Source organism: Berghia stephanieae, chromosome 4 (genome assembly GCF_034508935.2).
Source record: "Berghia stephanieae isolate SIO BIC M18660-M18661 chromosome 4, UCSD_Bste_1.3, whole genome shotgun sequence".
Taxonomy (NCBI): domain Eukaryota; kingdom Metazoa; phylum Mollusca; class Gastropoda; order Nudibranchia; family Aeolidiidae; genus Berghia; species Berghia stephanieae.
Window position 1 is genome coordinate 68,928,674 of NC_088363.1, and position 22,149 is coordinate 68,950,822.

Consider the following 22,149-nt stretch of genomic DNA (forward strand, 5'->3'; position numbering starts at 1 on the left):
TATACAAATACACACATACACAAAACAAATAAATTATCATCATCGGCATCAGCATCATCATCATCATCATCATCATCATCATCATCATCATTATTATTATTATTATTATTATTATTATTATTATTATTATTATTATTATTATTAAGAAGATGAAGAAGAAGAAGAAGAAGAAGAAGAAGAAGAAGAAGAAGAAGAAGAAGAAGAAGAAGAAGAAGAAGACGAAGAAGAAGAAGAAAAGGAAGAAGAAGAAGAAAAAGAAACAAGGGATTTGAATTATTTTATCTTCCTCATTAAAATCTCGTGGTGAAAAATAAATAAAAAGAGAAGACGAAAAATGAAATAAAATAAAATAACGGACAACAACAGCAGCAACAACAACAACAACAACAACAACAACAACAACAACAACAACAACAACAACAACCCCCAAACTAATCACACAAACCAATCCCAATACGATGATTGTTCATTCCATTATTTCATAGAACACTTGGTCGATTCGGCATTGATTGGAGACGCGTGGATTGCTACAACTGATTCGCTGAATCGAATTAAAATGGAGCTCTATGCCATTCAATTCTTTTCTTTTCTTTTTTTTTTTTTTAGCCACCCTGGTTTAATTGTGATATATCTATATTTGAATGTCTGATTGATAGGCAGTGAGGCATACCGTGTTGCCGTCTCTAAGAATAATTGTCCTCGTCTCAGGGTCCTTATACGCTGTTCTTTTATAAATATGTATCAATTTCGATATTTATTTTCTTTTTTATTATTGTGGACATTTGCCTAGACCAGACCTGTCTTGTACTACGAAAAATTCGTAGAAATGGCTCCAGCTACAGAGCTGCATATGTCTCTTTGACTCAATCAATTTTGTTGAGAAGGAAAGTCAAGATTCTTATGAGCTGTATTGGACTTTGGAGCAAATTTGGACTATGCTGAGAGCAAATTATTTATTTCTAAAGCTATTGAAAGTGAATTTTTCTTTTTTCTTTTCCCTTGGAAACTATACATTTTTTTTTAATTTCAAGTTGGCAGCTCTGTCCTACACATACCTAATACATTCTTCTGTATGTAAAAATATATACATTTTATACATTATAAATAACTAATTTTCTTCCTCAATTAATCTAATATGGTTAAGAAAATATGACGGACTGTAATGGTTATATTATGCTGTTATGAATTTAAAATCAAGTTTTATTTCTGGTAAGTCGGGTTAACGGTTTAAACAGAATATTCAATCTCGATATAGCTTAACACGCACTTCTAAATAATGCCGTTTTATTAAAGAACACAGTATGTGTTATTTGATTAACATTGCACATACTGTGTTTTTAAAAACAATGGCAGAATAGAAATCAAGACAATGAATACCAAAAAATAAAAATCTAATCTTAAAAAAACAAACAACTTTTTCATAAACTTGTCCTCATCAGGTTGCTTAGCAACGGCGTAGTTGTCAAATCAAAACATAAAACACGCAAAACAAAAAAAAAAAAAACAAAAAACAGAGGCTCATATCATCGCTCAATTTGAAGGGGAAAACAATAAAATATGCTTTAATTGGCTTCAAACAATAATATATAGGGGGGGGGGGGGGGGGGGTAATTCAATTTCCACATCGGGGTTGCGACACAAAACAAGGCAAGATTGATCGTCTGCTTCAAAGGAGATAAGGCAAAGTAATGAAAAAACAACAAAAAATAATTGCATATAAAATCAGTCGCTTTTCGAGTGGTATTGCATGACCATGATTTCTTTGATGTAATACTGTGATTACATTGCATTGTTATCTTTTTTTCAGGGAGTGGGGGGGGGGGGTAAGTTTCTTATTTTTTTAAATTCTTATTAAAATCAATTGACATCTCAGTTTTGCTCCAACATTCGTACTTCAAACTGATAGCGATTATAAAAACATGAGCTTTTATTTTGCGCATTTCAACCCGACAACAATTAAACCAGCATGATCTTTTATAAAGAGCAATATCTATAAAGTGTGCTCAAAGTGCTTAAAGAGGGTTACAAGTGGACAGCAACACTTAACATGTGAGTCAAGGTATTCAGCTTCTATGAGTACTACATCTATTTATTTTTTCGATAGAAATAACGCTGTTACTGGCCAGGTACCTACTCACTTCATACCTATTTTGGAAATAAAATATGAATAAAGAGCATTTTCCAGGAACAAAACTTTACGCTGCCCTCAGCGGACTCGATCCTTAGCCCTCGACCCGTCGATCACAAGCCGACTTTCACACTCACACCGCCATACCACAAAGCCGCACGTATATTAAGTATGTGTCTGCAATACTAATTGCTTTTTTGTTCTAAAGAAATCAGAAATTAAAATTGAGCTTTTAAAAAAAATTAAAAATTGAGCTTTTATAGAGCGCAATATCCATTAAACGTCTTCAAAGCGCTTTACAAGGGGTCCCTGGCCAACAGCAACATTTAACATGTAGGACGGGACATAACGCCTGTTAGGCGATATTACATTTTTTTTCGGACAGAGACAACGTTGTTAACGGCCAGGTACTCATTTTACACCTGAGTACAGTGAGAGAATGTGAGTAAAGAGCCTACTCAAAGGACTCAACTATGTGCCGAGCGAGGCTCGAACCCAGGACCTTCTGATCCGAAAGCGTCATACCACTAGACCACATAGCCGCACGAATTTAAGGCTCCCGTTTTGCTCGTACTCTAAATTATTTGTTGCTCTATCGCAAAAAAAAAATAATGCATTTTTTAGTTTGCTTAACTGATGCAAATGAATGTGATGATAATATGTGTGTATAGTTTTCCCCCGCTTTTATATATATATATATAAGAAGTAAATAATATAATATAATACAATATAATATAATATAATATAATATAATATAATATAATATAATATAATATAATATAATATAATATAATATAATATAATATAATATAATATAATATAATTTGGTATAACACATAATAAAGGGAATAAAAGCCTTATGTTCAAAGGAAAACGAAAAAAAATGCCACAAATTTTAATTAAAGAAAAATAAATATGAAAATACATTTCAATCTCATTCAATTATCTCTAACAAAACGCGCTTATATCCGTTCACGCTATCACTCTCGATAAAGCCTGTGTTCATTTATTTATGAGTGTTTCAATCCCACATGAAATGTCTGCCTGATATCTCATTTAAAATACAATACCTGGATAGGAAAACAATAAAGTATCGTCAATGCAACAATGATGCAATTAGCCTAAACGATTCAGGCCTAAAGTATAGTGTTTTGTTTATGCAAATATAAGACTGTCCGAGGGGGGGGGGGGGGGGGGGGGGGGGACAAAAAGCGATTATAAAAAACTTTTGATGAACATTTTGTACAGAAAAAAAACAAAACTATCGCCTGTTTTTAGCCAACGAGATAAAATATGAGTGCAAGAGAATACACAAATGGTTGGAGCTGAAAATTGTGCACTGATGGGTTCATTTTTCAATAAGAATTTACAGTTCGGATAAAGACAATAATATAAAGAAAAGTAATCGTCCCGAATTCTTTCGTTTTTTCTTCGACTAACACTATCAACATTAAATGTAATGGGTAATTCATATTACGGCATAATTCATAGTTACAAAAAGTTAATTTGAATAAACCCACACATGAGCCGTAAAATCGATTAATTTGATTTTATTTATATTATGTCAAATCGAGTAGATACCAATGTGTGCCCTCCGTAAGTTTTTCTCCTGTGCCTTGCGGCAGGTCAGCATGTTCACGCGGTGCATGGGTTTATACGATTTGTGTGTGAGTGTGTGTGTGTGTGTGTGTGTGTGTGTGTGTGTGTTGACGTATTGTGAAGACTTCAAGACCAAAGATAAGATTAAGATTGGCTTGACCCATAGATATGGATGACTAGATGGTCAACGAAGAGGAATTTCCCGTGGGTCGATCAGCTGTTATTAGTGTGTCATAGCGGAAGTAGCTCTTATGATTGCAAAAATCGCAAAGACTTCCGAGAGTATTTTATAGAGAATCAAGAGGTATCTAAGGAAAACACTTGAGATTTAGACCCAATGTCCAAATAAAATGAAAATGGCCCTGCGCATGGCGGAAGTCAACGTATTTTAACAAAGGAAAAGAAGACAATGCCCACTTTGTTGAAGGTCCTTTCTTTTACGTTCATGGCTTGACCAAGTATCTAAAAGAGACATTACCATGCCCTAGTCCTTCTTGGAAGGCGGCTTTGTCCTATCTGAAGCCTGTTCTTGTTCACACGAGAGTCAAAGAATTGTTGCGGTTTTCTCTTTTTATTAATAATACGAGGGAGGCAAATGGGGGAAAAAAGGGGCGAGAACAAAAGGCGATTAAAACGAATAAAAGAAATATTGGTGCGTATCATTTGCCATTTAAATAATAAAGATAAAGACAAAAACACTGTTGAACTATTTGTTTTTGTTATTAAGTGTTTAACGACACATTTAGGTCAGTAAAAAGGAAGAAAATGAGATAATGAAAAAAAAAATTGAATTACAATCAAACCACCAACAAAGAGTAAGACAAAGGGAAAATGGTTCAATTAGGGATCAGATGTAGATTCCAAGAGCACACTATCAGTGTACTTAGTTTGAGATCACCTAAAAGTCTCATCCAGCCATCAGCACATGTCCCGCTGTGAGGAATACACTCAAATGTTTACAAGATATATATATATATATATATATATATATATATATATATATATATATATATATATATATATATATAACTATCATTTTATGATAGAGAGATGATTTACAAGGAAAAAATATATCATCTCCCAAAACTAACACCATAAATTTGGCTGTTTCCCTTTCGGCCAAGGACTCCGGCAAGGGCCAGGACAAAACCAATTAATCCCATTCCAAGAAAAAGACAGAGCGCAACTCAGAAAACAGATAACAGGGGATAGAAAACACAGCAAGTAACCTCCTGCCCAACATGGGAAATCAAAAGACCCCACCCCGGTGTTAAGTTATACCGAAGACTCTAGACTTAGAAGAAACCTTTAAGTCCGGAAAGCATGCAATGAGACGGTGCCTTCTTTACAGTCAATATTATGATTTACTGTTTACTACAAGCTACTAATCTCAATTCTTTACCTTGCAGGGCCAGAACATAGAAATTCTCCCTATGTAAAGCTATGAGATTTGACAGAATCCTGAAGTATAAACCTTGCCAGGGTGAAGATAACCATCAAGAATAACATTCATTTAGCCCACGCAATAGGTTGATGGAAACAAGCATACAGGGAGAGATTGTGAGAGAGCAAATGAGAGAGTGAGGGGAAGGGAAAGAGAAAAGAAAGAAAAAAAGATTGAGAGAAAGAAGGAGAGAGAGAGAGAGAGAGAGAGAGAGAGAGAGAGAGAGAGAGAGAGAGAGAGAGAGAGATAGATTGTGTCAAATTACAAATGAAATTACGAAACAAATTGTTGTCTAAGACTCTTACCTTCGCTGTCTTTAAACTTCTTGATGGCGACCATTTCTCCATTTTCCTAGAAAACGAAAAGAATTAATAATTAATGTCATTGTTGTAAATTAAGTTCAACAAAAAAGAATTGAAAGTCAATTAATAAATTCTTAAATCATGAAGATTTTTTCTTGAAAACCGCTCATCAATAGCTTTTTAAAAAATAAATAAGAAAGAGAGGACCAATGACAAAACCAACAAAGTCCTCCAAACTCTACTATAAAAAACAAGCCTCTTCTTTTCAAGTATTTCAAATACAATTTGGAGTGGCCTTTTAACATTTTGGATTTGTCTGTTGATAAAGCAAATGTTGCTGCTTGAAGCTCGAAGAAATAAATAACAATAGTAAAATGAAATAGAAGCTTCAATTAAATGTAGAAACACAGCTCTGATGATTCAGACGAATTCGTCTTTAGCTTAATGTCTCATTCGTCGCGTTTTGTTGAGGGGAGACCCGAAATGGCCACATCAGGTCTTTGTTAATAGGCTGTAACTTAAATTCAACCCCATATTCTTTTATCGAGCTTTGAACAATAGTAGCATGGCGAAAATAAGGCGAATCTCTTAGTGGCAACATTTCTTCAATCACCATTGTAAATGAGAACGGATGTACGTGTGAGAAAAAAGTTATAATCTCTCTCTCTCTCTCTCTCTCTCTCTCTCTCTCTCTCTCTCTCTCTCTCTCTCTCTCTCTCTCTCTTGGAGATGGAGGACAAAACAACCCTCTTAGTTACAATCTCAGCAAGCACATCAATCAATCACAGGAAGTCAGATTTGATTAAGTCAAACACAAATCGCCAAACATCAAGTACAGGAGTCATTTGCCTACTTGGGGAGTGTGCTGAACAAAAAGGGAGGGGGGTACAGCGCGAGATGTAGCATCTAGGATTGGCGAAGTTCGGGCAGCCTCCGTCTTGCAGAAGAACATTTATTGGGCATCAAAAGTGAGTCTGTTCTCCTTTATGGATCGGAAACGTGGAGAGCATCAAAATCTATTGTTCAATATGATACAAACAATTCTGAACTCTTGTCTGAGGCGGATCAACAACATAAGATAGCCATAGAAGATAACAAAATGAAGAACTGTGACAACTTGCGGGACAACTTGATGGTCGAACAGCAGATCAGAGGAAGTGGAGCTGGATTGGGCAGAGCAGTAGGGAGCCAGCATCCAGCATCACACTTCAGGAACTCCTATAGAACCCTCAGAGGGAATGGGAGGGACGAAGGCCAAGTAACAGTTGGATGCGGAACATAGAGGCTGAACTGAAGGAGAAGGGGATAACATGGAAATACAGGGTGGGGGCAGCCAAGAATCGTGTCCGATGGAGGTGTGTCGTTAATAGGCTATGCTTGTGGAGAAGCGAAATGACTACATAAGTAAGTACACTGTATACATTACAAACACACAAACACACGCACAAACACACACACACGCACACACACACATGCACAAACAAACAACACAAACGATTACATCAGTGAGAAAGGTGTCACATTCGAGCCACACGGCCGATACAGCCTGAATTCATCTCTAGTTTTAAAGGGACAGAAACAATTAATGTTCGCAGCACTTTGGATAGAACATGTGTAATCGTAAAATACTTTCCGCCAGATTTAGCAGACTCGTCTATTCAATCAGTGGTGTAAATACAGAGAGTATCTGACTCAACTAGCGTTTGAAATCAATCTGCTTAGGTATGAGTCTAGTTCTTTAACAACCGATTTTTGAACGTCCAAAAACTATAAGTTTATCAAATTCATCATTCTCTTCACCCATCTTCTCACTCATCCTATTAGCCGATTAACGCCCCCCCCCCCTCCCCTTCCATCCTGCACTCATTTCCTTCATTTTATCATCATCAACACCATCATCATCATCGTCATCACCATAATCATCATCATCATTACCATCTCCACAATCATTATCGTGACTGTTCCTGTTGTCGTCAACGTGTAATAGCCACCCAATATTGAAATTAGTGGAGGTCGAACAGGTGTTGGGGGGAGAGGAGGTCGCTCTCAAAATCGATAGGATTTCCCCGTAATATTATACATCATTTTTTTTTTTTTTTTGCTTCCTCATCGATATTCAATGTTATTACTATTTGGATAGCACTTAAATTCTAATAAGGAGGATCATTGCTTAGCTATGCTATGATTGCTACTAATGGAAACAGAGTAACAACAATGCCACGACGGTTGAAATGATAATATCAATAATCGTTACAATTATACTTCCAATCGAATATCAATAGTCGTTATAATAATGATATTTCCAATGGGAGAGTGGCGAGAGAACATTGTTGCCAAGTTGTCAATAGAGAAAGGAATTTCCATTTGTCGTGTGGAATGCATATAGGGGAGGGGGTTGGTTGGGGTGTGGTAACTTATTTTGAAATAAATAATAATTACTTTAAGTCTGATCTTAGAAAATATTGTATTGTTACATAAGCATTGATTGTTATTTCATTTGAGCTATGGCTATAATATACCTAGTCATGGTTATGCGCTATACAAGTGCTATATTATTATTATTATTATTATTATTATTATTATATTATTATTATTATTATTATTATTATATTATATTATATAATTATTATTATTATTATTATTACATGTATTATTATTAATATTATTATTATTATTATTATTATTATTATTATTATTATTATTATTATTATTATTATATGGTTAGATAGATAGATCGATCGATCGAGAGAGAGAGAGAGAGAGAGAGAGAGAGAGAAAGAGAGATAGAGAGAGAGAGAAAGAAAGAAAGAAAGAGAGAGAGAGAGAGAGAGAGAGAGAGAGAGAGAGAGAGAGAGTGTGTGTGTATATGTGAGGCTGTGCCAAAAAGGTCGTGTTTGTCCCTTCGCCACTAAAATACGCCAATAAGCTATTCGGAAAAAAACTAAGGAAAATAATCGTTTTTATCAGTTTCCATCAGTTGAATAATGTAAAATAAACCAAGAACAGGCGATTTAGCTACAATAAAAAGCAGAAATAGCTTCTCAAAGGTTAAAAAAAAAGTGTGGACAGAGTATCAACTTTCTCCACACTTTCATAGTCAATTTAAAAAGCTAAAGGGACTATAATATTAATGCTAGATCGTCAGGTTTTGGTTTGTTTCTCGTTACTTAACCCAGGAAAACTGATGAAAGGGAATCTTTTTATTTAGTTTTTGCAAATAACCTATTATTGGAGTATTTTAGTGGCGAACGTCACAAATTCAACATTTTGGAACAAACTCATACTTTTTTTTTGTTAATGGGAAACATAAACTGGTTGAGTCTTGACTGACACCCTGTATATTTGGATACAACACCCTGCCGATTCAATATCATTAAAAAGCTGTATCGGATGTCATGGAAATGTAGATATGGTGATATTTTCATGATGATCCATTCTGTCTTCATGGCTAAACTAACACTTTTTAGGGGTATATTAATATTACAGATATTGTTTTGTAGTTTTAATAGTATTGGCTCATCATAATAATCTGACTTAGCTTACTTAACCGGATCTTCGATTCCATCGTGGTGAATCCCATATATGCGTTTACTACCTTCTAACAACATAACGAATTGCTTAAAAACTTCGTTACTTTTTAAAACTGTAACATTTCAAAAGTTCTACTTTTACTAAATCCTGAAAACAACAAAATATCATAATTTTTCTAAGCCAAATTTTGTGCAGTTAATTAAGAAAAAAAAACCTTACGTGGCTCCGAGATCTATTTATAAATATTCATAGAAATAACATCAACCTTAACTCAGAGCGGATGTCTGGATATGTGTAAACGAAATTATGCCTTGAGAATAAGTTTCAACCACCTGTAAATCAACACGATACCGTATTCTTCCCGACGGCTTCAACTTCGATTAACGGAACTGTGCTTTTAATTGCCCAAGCAAAACTATACAAAGGGTTCCAATTTCCTCTTCGTAAATATTTATACCGTGATTTGAGAATTGCATGTTTAACGAAATTGTTTTTTCTGTTTGTAACGATTGGAGCATTGCTTTGGCATATTTATGTATCCTCATACTTTTATAACGAATGGCATTGTATTGAATGGCATGCATAGTTTGTTTGATATTGTGAATTGCATAAAGCTCAAAACAGTTCATAAACTAACACGACGACAATGACAATGCCCCGCAATATTATTCTCAAAGCAAATTACAATCTTTAACTCGATAAAGTATTTTTAAAGAAGGTTGCAAAATCTCAGAGATTGAGGTGAAGCGTGTAACAAAGGGATGGAACAGCAATGGTGACTTATTATCATCATTGTTATTATTATTATTATTATTATTATTATTATTATTATTATTATTAATAATAATAATAATAATAATAATAATATCATTATTATTATTATTATTATTATTATTATTATTATTATTATTATTATTATTATTATTGATTATTATTATTATTATTATTATTATTATTATTATTATTATTATCATTATTATTATAATAATAATTATTATTATTGTGACTATCATTATTATTATCATCAACATCATCAAAATCATCATCATTCTAATTATCACTCTATCATTAGTAGTAGTAGTATTTATATGGTACTATATTGGTAAATAGGCTCAAAATGAACGAAGAAAAAACGGAAGTTCTTTTGTTTCATCAACAACAAAAAAAAGAGTATCCAAATGTTATTACAATTGAAAACTAAAAAGTCCATTTTACTGACAGAGCTAAAAATCTGGGTGTTTACTTTAACTCTATCCTTTCCATGCATTGCCATATCGATAGTTTATGTAGACTTTATACGTCCAGCTCATAAGAATTTCACAATTGGCTAATTTTTTAGATCAAAAAGTTATTCAAACTTTCATTTCTTCTTTGGTGTTTTCTAGACCTTATTACTGTAACATGCTCATCAAAAAGCTATTCAAACTTTCATTTCTTCTTTGATGTTTTCTAGACCTTATTACTGTAACATGCTCACGTATTCTATTCCAAATAATGTTCTCAGCAAACTGCAGCGCATTCAACATCAAGTGGCAAAATTAGTTTTGAAAAGGAAAAAAGTGATCATGTCACACCTTTGTTTTGAACATTACATTGGCTCCCTGTTAGATTTAGGATAAAGTATAAAATTACTGTAGTGTGCTATAATCATCTTAATGAAACCCCCTCCTGCCTATAAATCAAATTTGATAAATGTTTACACTCCCTCACGCTCTTTAAGATCCAACTCTCAATCACGATTATGCGTTCCTAAAAAAGGATCTAAGACCTAAGCTGCATTTATTCATGCTGATCCCGCTGTATTTTATTCTTTATCATTCAGTGTTAGGAGCGGGGATGTGGATTCCCAGTCATGTTTTAAAAAGAAAAGAAAATCTCATCTTATGAGAAGCTCACTAGATTAAATAAAACATTCTATTTTTTGTAAGATATACATAAATTTGTTACATCAGAATTTTCATGACATAATATAATCTCCCTTCATCAGCCATTATTGTTAAATGTCCTGATATGATTTTTATTCAATAATTCAAGTTAACAGCTATTTTTCGTCTCTGTATGCATATGTACGTTTTGCTGCATGTTTGTGTCGTTGTGGAGGTATGTGTGTGTGTGTGTGTGTGTGTGTGTGTGTGTGCGTGCTTGTATAAATGGCTGTGTGTACAAAAATGTTTATAATGTTGTTTTACGTTTTATTATTATTTATTTTTAAAAAATTATTATTATTATTATTATTATTATTATTATTATTATTATTATCAACATCATCATCATCATCATTTTCTTTATCATTACTGTCATAAAATCAATATTAGCAATGATAGTAGTAGTAGTAATAGTAGTAGTAGTAGTAGTGGTGGTAGTAGTAGAAGTAGTAGTAGTAGTAGAAGAAGAAGAGTAGCAACAGTACTTGTTGTATTAGTAGTAGTAGTAGTAGTAGTAGTAGTAGTAGTAGTAGTAGTAGTAGTAGTATTAGTAGTAGTAGTAGTAGTAATAATAGTAGTAGTAGTAGTAGTAGTAGTAGTAGTAGTAGTAGTAGTAGTAGTAGTAGTAGTAGTAGTAGTAGTAGTGGTGGTAGTAGTGGCGGTGGTGGTGATGGTGGTGGTAGTGGTGGTGGTAGTGGTGGTGGTTGTTGCTGTGGTGTTATTATCATTATTACACATGACTATTCTTAAATCAAAATTGTTCTCATAATCATTCGTATTATTGGTAGATACAGTTTAAAAAAAATCCTATATCATTTCATAATATGTAAGTACATAAAATGTGAAACCACTACGCCACTGCCTCGCCTACGAGCCGCAAACACCGTTAAGATATTGATAATATATTAAATAATAGAGTAGTAAAGGATAAGTCATAATCTCTCTCTCTCTCTCTCTCTCTCTCTCTCTCTCTCTCTCTCTGTGTGTGTGTGTGTGTGTGTTTGTGTGTGTGTGTGTGTATTATTAGTATTATAGCATTCTTGGATAATCGGGCCTAAAATCACAACTTACTACCGGCACCACCCCGACTGTTACAAATTACGCCTGGAACGCCCTATGACTTAACGAGATCAAACCAACGTACATAATCAAAGCTTTTGTTTTGGCGACGAGGGTGAGGAAACACTTGACCGTATAAACAAAATCAAGGCAACAGGCAGCAACAACAGCATTAAGAGCAAGGACGATAAGAACTACGACGAGGAACAAGGCAATCCAGGTCCTTAAGACTACGACCGACTACTTTCAGGTTGGTCCTTAACTATGTGACTTCTGCTCTCTCTCTCTCTCTCTAAACCCGGAATGTACTACTCCATTTATAGAATCTTCGAGGCTTATACTCTCTATCAGAGAACTTTTTTTTATTTTCGAAAAACGAATGTGAGAGCTCCAGAAAAAAACTTTTTTTTAAAGAATAGCCAACGTCTTGGGGTCAAACCATCTCTCAACTAACCATGGACCGCAATTCTCATTTCATCACAACATTTATTGAACTGGCAAACGAGGTGGCCTGCTAGAGGGAAAAAAACACACGACAGAAATGAGAGAGAGAGAGAGAGAGAGAGAGAGAGAGAGAGAGAGAAAGAAAGAGAGAGAGAGAGAAAGAAAGAAAGAAAGAAAGAAAGAGAGAGAGAGAGAGAGAGAGAGAGAGAGAGAGAGATGATGATGATGATGATGTCAAATGCGTCACATTCAGTCCCCCCCCCCCCCCCACAAACACACGTTCAAATACGAAGATATATATAAATAGACACAACAGAGACAGGCAGAAAAATAGTCAGATAGATAGATATTGCAGTTTTCATCTCGATTATCATTTTATTTCGAATCCGAATGTTTCATTATTAATTGGGTTTATAATAATCCTTTACGTCAGAATTGTGTGGTTTATTGCACCTCATAGCGTCAATACAAGAAAGGAGGATCACAAGTCTGAAACAGGAATGTTCCTGTTGACGGGCTAATGCCCTAAGTCAAAGATGTAAACTTACGATAGCAGCCTGTGGTTTCTCTATATCTTAAAAAAACAAAAAAGAAAAAAAAAAAAAATAAATAAAATAAAAAACAAACAAAAAACCAACAACCTGCAGCCAATGTACTACTGAGTGAATTCGTCAATTATTATAAATAAATAAATTTAAAAAAATAAATACAAATAAATAAAAAAATTTTTAAACACTCTAATGGTCAGGCATCAATTTCAACTAAGTTCACGTTGAGAAATCGGTGCTCTAAACTTTTATTTTCTTTTTTTTTTTTTTCAGTTTCGGATTTGAGACATTTATTAGTTTTCTACATTATCAGAATACTATCTCTTCTTATTTTAAATGGGGTTCGGGGTTAACATTGTTCCGTAAAGTCAATGTTAAATTTACGAGCACAAAATTACTGGCAAATCTAAAAATTATTTTAAAAATATTTTTTACAGATTGTTATACGAGTAACTTGCCAACCTTTCTTAAAGTAAGGGTAATTCTATCACACGTTGACTCATATGAATATGAAGAAAATCTGCTTGGTCGAAATGATCAGTCCTTAATTTGGCCTTGGCTTAGGAATTGCCATTTGGCCACCCTATCGGACCGATCAAAGTTGACAACTCAAAAAAAAAAAAAAGATTTGTCTCGATCTATGTCAATTTCCACAATCCAGTAGAGTAATAATCATAAGCAGATGAGTGCATGTTCGTAATAGCCTTTATTTCCCTGGAAATACTTAAGTTCTCCATTGATTAAACGAAACCAGTCACGGATGTCACTATCAATTAAAGCGTTACCTTAGTTTTGTTTTTTTGTTTGTTTTTGTTTTTTTAAGGGTGTAAACATTGAACGTTAGAAGCAGTGGCGTATGGATACATCTCCACGCTGGAAGTCTCCAGCCAGTCTTTAAATTCGTCACTGCAGTTGTGGACAGCCTCGAAACCTCCCGCCAAAATCGTCACAGGGCAGTTTAGGATTAAGTGGTCTGCAGTCTCTGGCGTTCCCTGACAGTGGGGACAGTCAGCTGACTCCCTCAGACCCCATCGATGCATGTTAGCAGCAGTCCTGCCGTGGCCTGTCAGTAGCCGGCTTGATGCGACCCACTGATTTCGATTGTCATTCCTGAAGTCTGGTATAAGCTCTGTTGGGTCTTTGATTATCCCACCTCCCTTGGGCATGGTATTTGTCCAACATTCCCTCCAGGCTTCCCCAATATCGAAGTTTTTTTATTGTTCTGAATGGTAAAAGGGCTTTCTGGATTTGAGTAGTGATGATCTGGGACTCAAATCCAGAAATCCCTTCTACCTTGAAAGGTGATTTAGCATTTATAATTAGATTTTTACCTTTAAAAAAAAATGTATCTAAATGTCTTTTATTTGGCAATTTAATTAACATTCTTTGAATCATTTACTAATCATTATATTTTCTGACATTGTCTCCATACATTACATATTGAATCATATAAAGAGGTTTTAATTTATAAAAGGCAGCGTCTGCTTGATCTTATGTGAGAGCACATAAACAGCGTGTTTATGTCATCTCAGTCTTGAGAGAACGTAGAAACGGTGTCTTTGTTAGCTGGGGTACGAGGTACGATCGGTCATTTGACGTTGGGAATCAGTATCTGGTCGCCTATTGCAAAGTTCATTTGTAGACACCTGCAGACTTTATCAGGACCGATTATGATCCTTGATGGCTCAAAAAATTTGTCTCGATCTATGTTAAGTTCTGAAATACAGTAGTAAAACAAGTGATCTCTGCAAATACTGCGGGTTTCCCACTTATTAAGATCTTTCGCAACGGTACCTTTAGATACGGTCGCCTAGTATTACATGAAGAATATAGATAATCCATCAAACAAGATGTCTTATGTCAACAGGAATTACCCGTGTTATCCAAGTGAGCAAATTGGGGGTTAATAATCTTGCCTAAGGAAAAAAAACAAACCCAAAGTGCCTGAAGTGGGGCTCAAACCCGGGACATCAGGGTCACAGTGCAATGCCTAAACCAATCGGCCACTCCGCGCCCCCCCCCCCCCCCCCTTAAACCTATACAAAAACTATAATTCCCAAAATTAGGCTCTCAACATAACCTCTGTCTGAAAGGCAATCTGAAGATCCTGTTCCAAGATAAATTATGTGTGCTTACTCAGGCGACTTAGGAGAGGCAGTAGACTGGTGACGATAGTGGGTGGGGTGTGAGGTAAGAAGAATACGTTCTACAATCATTCTTCGATCAATCGATGATTTGCTCAACAGGGGGTCGGTAAGGTTAAGATTAAAGTTTTGATAATATTGAATCTCTGAGCCACTTCGTTATAGATCAATACGTTATGAAGGAGAAATTCGATTGAAATGATGATGTTCATAATGACGTTGATAGTAACGACAATATGAAGATGATAATGAAACCGACGATATTAATATATATATATTTTTTTTAAAGTCGAAGTAAATGGAGAAGGAAAGAAACGTGGAGGTAAATGTGCATATATTTGGAGGTCTAGTCTGATAATCTAACACAATTATGGGCTTGTTTTAAAATTGTTGTAATGGACAACAGTTTACATTCGTTTGAGAGTAATTCCATTACAACAATGAGCCAATAACAACTTGGGTTATCAGACCTGTAAATAAGTACAGGTCGGTCAATACAATAATTATATTAATCTTCATGACAGTTGACAAAAAAAAAATTCTTCGAAATGTGTGATAAGAGGTTAAGAACGTCTTTTTTTAAAAATATCCCCTAAGTAGATGACAATTAGTATCGTCACCATTATTCTTATCGCAAACATCTTCATTTCTATCATCTAAAGCAGCAGCATCTGTAGCCACCAGAAAATCAACACCTTTAATCAGAAAGTAACCGAAATATTTTACGTCCTCCTCAAATCGAAATTTTATATTTTGCAAAGCATTCCCCCTCAGGCAAATCGATAAATCAATGGTTGACGACCGCCTCTATTTACAAGAGGCAATAAGGAGCGCCAGTAAATAGGTTAGGAGAGAAAGAGCACGAGGAGAATATAGAAAAAAATGACTTTGGCAAAAACGACAACAAAGCAATTCTAATATCATTCAAGACAGGATCCTATGATATCATAAATATTTTATGATGAGCAAGGAAATGATTGGATTCGGTTGGCCATCGATATTCTCATTTTATTGTTTATTTTCACGAACTTTTCACGGCAGGATCTGGGTTAAGCGGTTTCCATTCAGCAGAAGCAGTCCTTTACAGCGAGACACGTGGCTCTAGAGTTTTTGTAGCGTGAAACAGACAGGAACAAAAACTACAAGGTGTCTGTAAATAATATGCTTGTAAAAAGTGTATTTAACTTTTGTGGCACCCAAGTTGATTAGGGAAGGTATAATCAAGGTTAAGTTTGCATCATTTTTCAAGTACCTTCAGACAGACATCAGGTTCTCTTATTTCACCCTTTTCCCCAAAATTGAGATAATATGGTTGAAGATAGAAAAAAAATTGGTAGATAGAAAGATAGATCGATAGATAGGGACATAACAATAATATGTAGATCGACAGACATTTATAGATATATTGATAGAAAGAGAGAGTGAGAGAGAGAGAGAGAGAGAGAGAGAGAGGAGAGAGGAGAGAGAGAGAGAGAGAGAAAGAGAAAGAGAGAGAGAGAGAGAGAGAGAGAGAGAGAGAGAGAGAGAGAGAGAGAGAGAGAGAGAGAGAGTTGACAACATCGGAAGCCATGTTAAGCAATTATTACTTATCATCCTCGGTCCTAATATGAAACTATCTACAATTACAATTTCCCTTTGGATCAATTTCATTCAATCGGCGTTTTATTATTATTATTTTCAGGATTAGGGAACTAAGGTGGTGAATAGCAGAGTTTTGAATAAAAAAAATATAAGGCTTATAGATAAAACTATTGATAAAAAAGGGAAGGAAAAACAGTATGGAGACACATTTGTTTGAACAACAAATCGTCCTTCATAAAGTTGCAGAAACCTCATTGAAGTGGTTTGATAGCTTTGTTAAGCCGGATTGTTTATTTTAAGACCCGTGTATACCCGAGGTGGTTTACTCCGCACAGTGTGAATGGGAATCGAATAAAAAACTTGAGCTTTTATATAGCGCACTATCCACTAAACGTGCTCAAGCGCTTTACAAAGGGGTCTCTGGCCAAGAGTAACAGTTAACATGTAAGGACTCGAATAAAAAACTTGAGCTTTTATATAGCGCAATATCCACTAAACGTGCTCAAAGCGATTTACAAAGGGGTCTCTGGTCAAGAGTAACAGTTAACATGTAAGACGTGACATGACGCCTGTTAGGCGATATTACATTTTTTTTTGCGGACAGAGACAACGCTGTTAACGGCCAGGTACTCATTTTTACACCCGAGTACGGTGAGAAAATGTGAGTAAAGAGCCTCTTCCAAGGACTTAACTATGCGCCGAGCGAGGCTCGAACCCAGGACTTTCCGATCTGAAAGCGAGTGTTATACCACAAGACTGAATAAACACGAGCTGTACAATTTACAAATAAATATAACATGCACGGGGAATGTCTTGTTATTTTATACAACTTAAAATGAATAATAACGTGAAGTTGAATGTAAGCTTCAATTTGATTACAAAAACAGATCAAATGAACGTTTCGGGTTTCCCCTTTATCAGCAAAACAGGATGATTGAAACACCACAGATGAATGAGATGATGTGGTAGTGGCGTAGTTAAGATGATTCATCTCATTCATCTGTGGTGTTTCAATCATCCTGTTTTGTTGATAAAGGGGAAACCCGAAACGTTCATTTGATCTGTTTTTGTAATTAAATTGAAGCTTACATTCAACTTCACGTTATTATTTATTTCTTCGAGCTTCGAGCAGCAACATTTACACTACAACTTAAAATGACATATCAAGCCACGGATCCTTCCATTTCAAATTTCAATAAAATATTATCATTTTTACTTTAAAGGGGATATAATATGTTTACCACCGATTGTATCCTTAACGTGTCTAATACTGTGAAAGTTATAATATGGACAACTCAAATGTAAACGCCATTTCAATGGTGACTGATAGTATTATTAGGAAATAAAGTAGAAAAAAAAAATACAAACATAAACAAAGCAAAACAAAACAACAAAAACAAAACAAAAAAACAGAAAAAAAACCCAAAAAAAAAAACTCACACAAAAAAAAAAATGATAAGCAAAAATACTTAGATGTCAGACTCATATGAATGGATCATTGTATTTATGATCGCCAATCAAAGAAAAGAAGCAGGTATCAAACGCATTCACTCGTTCGAGAAAGAAGTATTAGTTTCAATATCTTTTCACTAGAAGTAATCTATATTCTGAAGAAGTCAGAACTTGCCACAGTTGAAAGACAAAGATTCAAACTTTAATTAGCTGATACATGTCTAAGGATTATATTTTAACTGTCTTATTATCTTGATAATTTATCAACGTTTATTCAACGCATCAAACAACAGTATAGTGCAAACCCCTATGCGCCCCCCCCCCCCTCCCCGGCCCCCCAACCAGAGAAAAAGTGCGGGTATTTAGACTATTAAGATAATTTTCCATGATCGGTACGGTGCTCAACATTGCTATATGTGCGGCTATCTGGACTAGTGGTGTGACACTCGCTTTCGGATCGGAAGGTCCTGGGTTCGAGCCTCGCTCGGAGCATAGTTAAGTCCTTGGAGAAGGCTCTTTACTTGTATTCAGGTGTTAAATGAGTACCTGGCCGTTACCAGCGTTGTCTCTGTCCGAAAAACTTGTAACATCGCCTAACAGACGTCATGTCCCGTCCTAAATGTTAAATGTTGCTGTTGGTCAGGACCCCTTGTAAAGCGCTTTGAGCACATTTAGTGGATATTGCGCTATATATAAGCTCATTTTTAAAAATCAACAATTCTACAAGCAGGCGTCTTGGAACCCAATGTCCCTTCCATCTGCCTCAAGCACCACTTTTGTACACTTCCTAGTTTGCACTTTCACAACTTCAAAAAAGTTAAAAGTGTGTGTTTACGTAATGGTGAAAGAAAATGGTTGTTTCCGGACATAAATGATTTGTTAATAGACAAATATTATCTTCCTCATGACAGTTACAAGACTTTCACTTTCTCCTGAAGATTCTACGACCAAAAAAAATACTTCTAATATCTAGTCATATTCATACTTTAGCTAAGGTTATACGTAGTTATAATAATAATAATAATAATAATAATAATAATAATAATAATAATAATAATAATAATAATAATAATAATAATAATAATAATAATCAATATTTGCTCCTTAACAGGAAGACAATGAAGCAACAGGACGCCAATGAAGCTCTTTTAGCAGAGGTGACGCATGATGTTTTTTGTTGGGCTTAAGGACTAATCTTGCAGCATTGTTTTGAATTATTTGCAGCCTAAGGATTCTCTCGCTGGTGAGGTTCAAAAAGAGAGAGAGTTACAAAAGTCAATTTATACAGATTAAATTTTTAGCGTCTGATCACCCCGCCATTATAATACAGTTTTGAGGCGATGGTTTACATATGAAAAATTAACCCTCATCCTTTCCTCAGGTAACTGGTTGTAGTTTAAATTTGGCGAAGGAAATTACGTTATGGCATATCAGCGTCTTATCTAAAGGGAAGCAAAAACTTTTTTAAAAATAATAAATATAAAAATAGATTCATGAAGACTTGAGGTTGAGCTTTTATATAGCGCAATATCCATTTAATGTGCTCAAAGCGCTTTACAAGGGGTCCCTGACAAACAACAACATGTAACATGTAGAACGAGACGCCTGTTAGGCGGTATTACAGGGGGTTTTTTTCGACAGAGACAACTCTGCTAACTCATTTTACACCTGAGTACGGTGAGAGAATGTGAGTAAGGAGTCTTTTCCAAGGACTCCCCTATGCGCCGAGCGAGGCTCGAACTCAAGACTTTCCGATCCGAAAGCGAGTGTCATACCACTAGACCACATAGCCGCACACTTAAGACGAGAGCCATCGTCCCTTCCAGATTTCTAGGCGTTGTCTCGGTCCTGTAAAACTGTTGATAATGTGGGTACAGTAGGCACGAATGCGGTGGATCGTTCTCGTTCTTTAAAAAAAAAAAAAAAAAAAAAAAACACTTTTTAAATTCATTGCATTTTGATTGGTTGCGGAATAAGACGGAAGAAGAGAAAAATAAGAAGCCGGCGTCCTCAAATGATACGAGCCGAATACACATAATTTGATATTATTATCTCCTCAAAAACAGATCAATATCCATCAAATTCTCTGTACATAACACCGTTCGTTTGGAATTAATCAAAAACGACCAAAACAGTTCGATACTATCAAGCATCGCAACGTCCAAATCACGTAGGTTAATTAGTCCGCCACTCAAGCGTTACAGGTACTAAAGATTGGGCAGAATGAGGAGGAGGAGGAAGAGGATGAGGAGGGGAAGGAGGAGGAGGAGGAGAAGGGGGAAGAGGAGGCAGGGAGGGAGGAGGTGGGTGGGGCATTAATAACCTATGATGCTTTGTAATCAATCATCTACACGAACTGCGATATTTGATTGCCTGGTTTTACGGGGAATCATTGGATTTCTGGATTATAAAAAACGAAAAAACCCCCAAAAAAATGAAAAAAAAACAAACAAATCCAAACGAGTCTCAAGACTGACACTGACGTCATGAACAGTATAAATAAATGCGAGGAAACATTCTTCAAACTTGAGCTTTTGTATACGCAATATCCCCTAAACGTGCTCAAAACGCATTACACGGGGTCCCTAGCCAACAGCAACACTTAAATTGAGGACGAAACAATTTTTTTCCCCGACAGAGACAACGCTGTTAACGGCCAGGTACTCATTTTACACCTGAGTACGGTGAGAGAACGTAAGTAAAGAGTCTTTTTTCCCAGGAATCAACAATGCGCCGCTCAGAGCGAGACTCAAATCCAGGAATTTCGATCCGAAGGCGAGGGTCATCACGATCCTAGCTGTATATTCTAGGTCAACGATGTAATGTGGAAAGGTGAGCAGTTTCTTTAAATGCCGTCTTTATTTTCGCACTATCTAAAGCGTTTCAACTATTCGTTTGTCGCTGGAGGAATAGACAGACAATCCCCCCCCCCCCAAAAAAAAAAAAAGAATACTTTCAAAAAAGAGCTTTTAACTAAAGCAGTATCCAGTATAAGTATGTTAAAAGCGGGTGTTGTGAGTATTTTAGCTAAACGTATAATAGTGATCAGTTCTCTATATCAATCAGACTAAAAGCGTTAAAGGTCACGCACCTTTTCTGTATGTTGTTAAGTTTAATATAGCTAGCGGATGTTGAGATTATTTTACCTAAACGAATAATATCAATAGAATTGTCTGATCTATTTTCTTTCCTTAAGCAAGAAATTCAGCCCGTATTCACTCAATTCACGTGCCAAATGCTGACCTTTGGACAAGAGCAAATGGATGTCCAGGTCAGACGCAGAAAGGGGCGTGGGTTGGTGGCCACACCCTGCGGAAAGAGCCCTGTAATAATATAACCAAGCAGGCTCTCGAATGGGACCCAGAGGGCAAGAGGAAACGGGGGTCGTCCAAAACAGACTTGGAGGAGAAGACTTCACCAAGATTTGTGCGTCTCCAATCTTACCTGGAGGGAGGCAAAGGTCTGTGCGAAGGACAGATGAAGCTGGAAGAGTGCTGTTGAGGCCCTATGCTTCGCCAGGAGTCAAAAGGCATAAGTCAAGTAAGTCTAACAAAAGAAATTATATTTTATGTATCTATTTGGAAACAGTGGTGTAAAGCTGAGGACAGAATCTGGATGGAAGGTCCTTATTCCAAAGTCATCTCTCATTTCTCCTCTATGACCACCTCAGTCAAGAGAATGTGATGAGGTAAGATGAGATGAGTATAAATTACATTTTAAAAAACCAGATATTTATATTCAGCTAATGCGAGTTGTTGATTGGTTGTTTCCTCGGTTGATTCTTCTGGAGATCAAAATTTGTCCCCCACCACTTTCGGTTCAAATCACTGCAATAAATGTCTTTTAGTAACTGTTGAAGTAGTAGTAGTAGTAGTAGTAGTAGTAGTAGTAGTAGTAGTAGTAGTAGTAGTAGTAGTAGTAGTAATAGTAGTAGTAGTAGTAGTAGTAGTAGTAGTAGTAGTAGAGTAGTAGTAGTATAGTAGTAGTAATAG

General features: G+C 35.7%; 1 protein-coding gene across 9 annotated transcripts in view; it reads right to left on the reverse strand.

Moving 5' to 3' along the window:
* LOC144971117 (uncharacterized) overlaps positions 1-22,149 on the reverse strand; it is a 65,964-nt gene that overhangs the window by 34,586 nt on the left and 9,229 nt on the right. For all 9 annotated transcript variants that reach the window (XM_078911528.1, XM_078911524.1, XM_078911530.1 and 6 more), the window contains one exon: positions 5,477-5,522. In XM_078911528.1, coding sequence (XP_078767654.1) covers positions 5,477-5,522 — 46 coding nt within the window. The remainder of the gene's footprint in view (positions 1-5,476; positions 5,523-22,149) is intronic.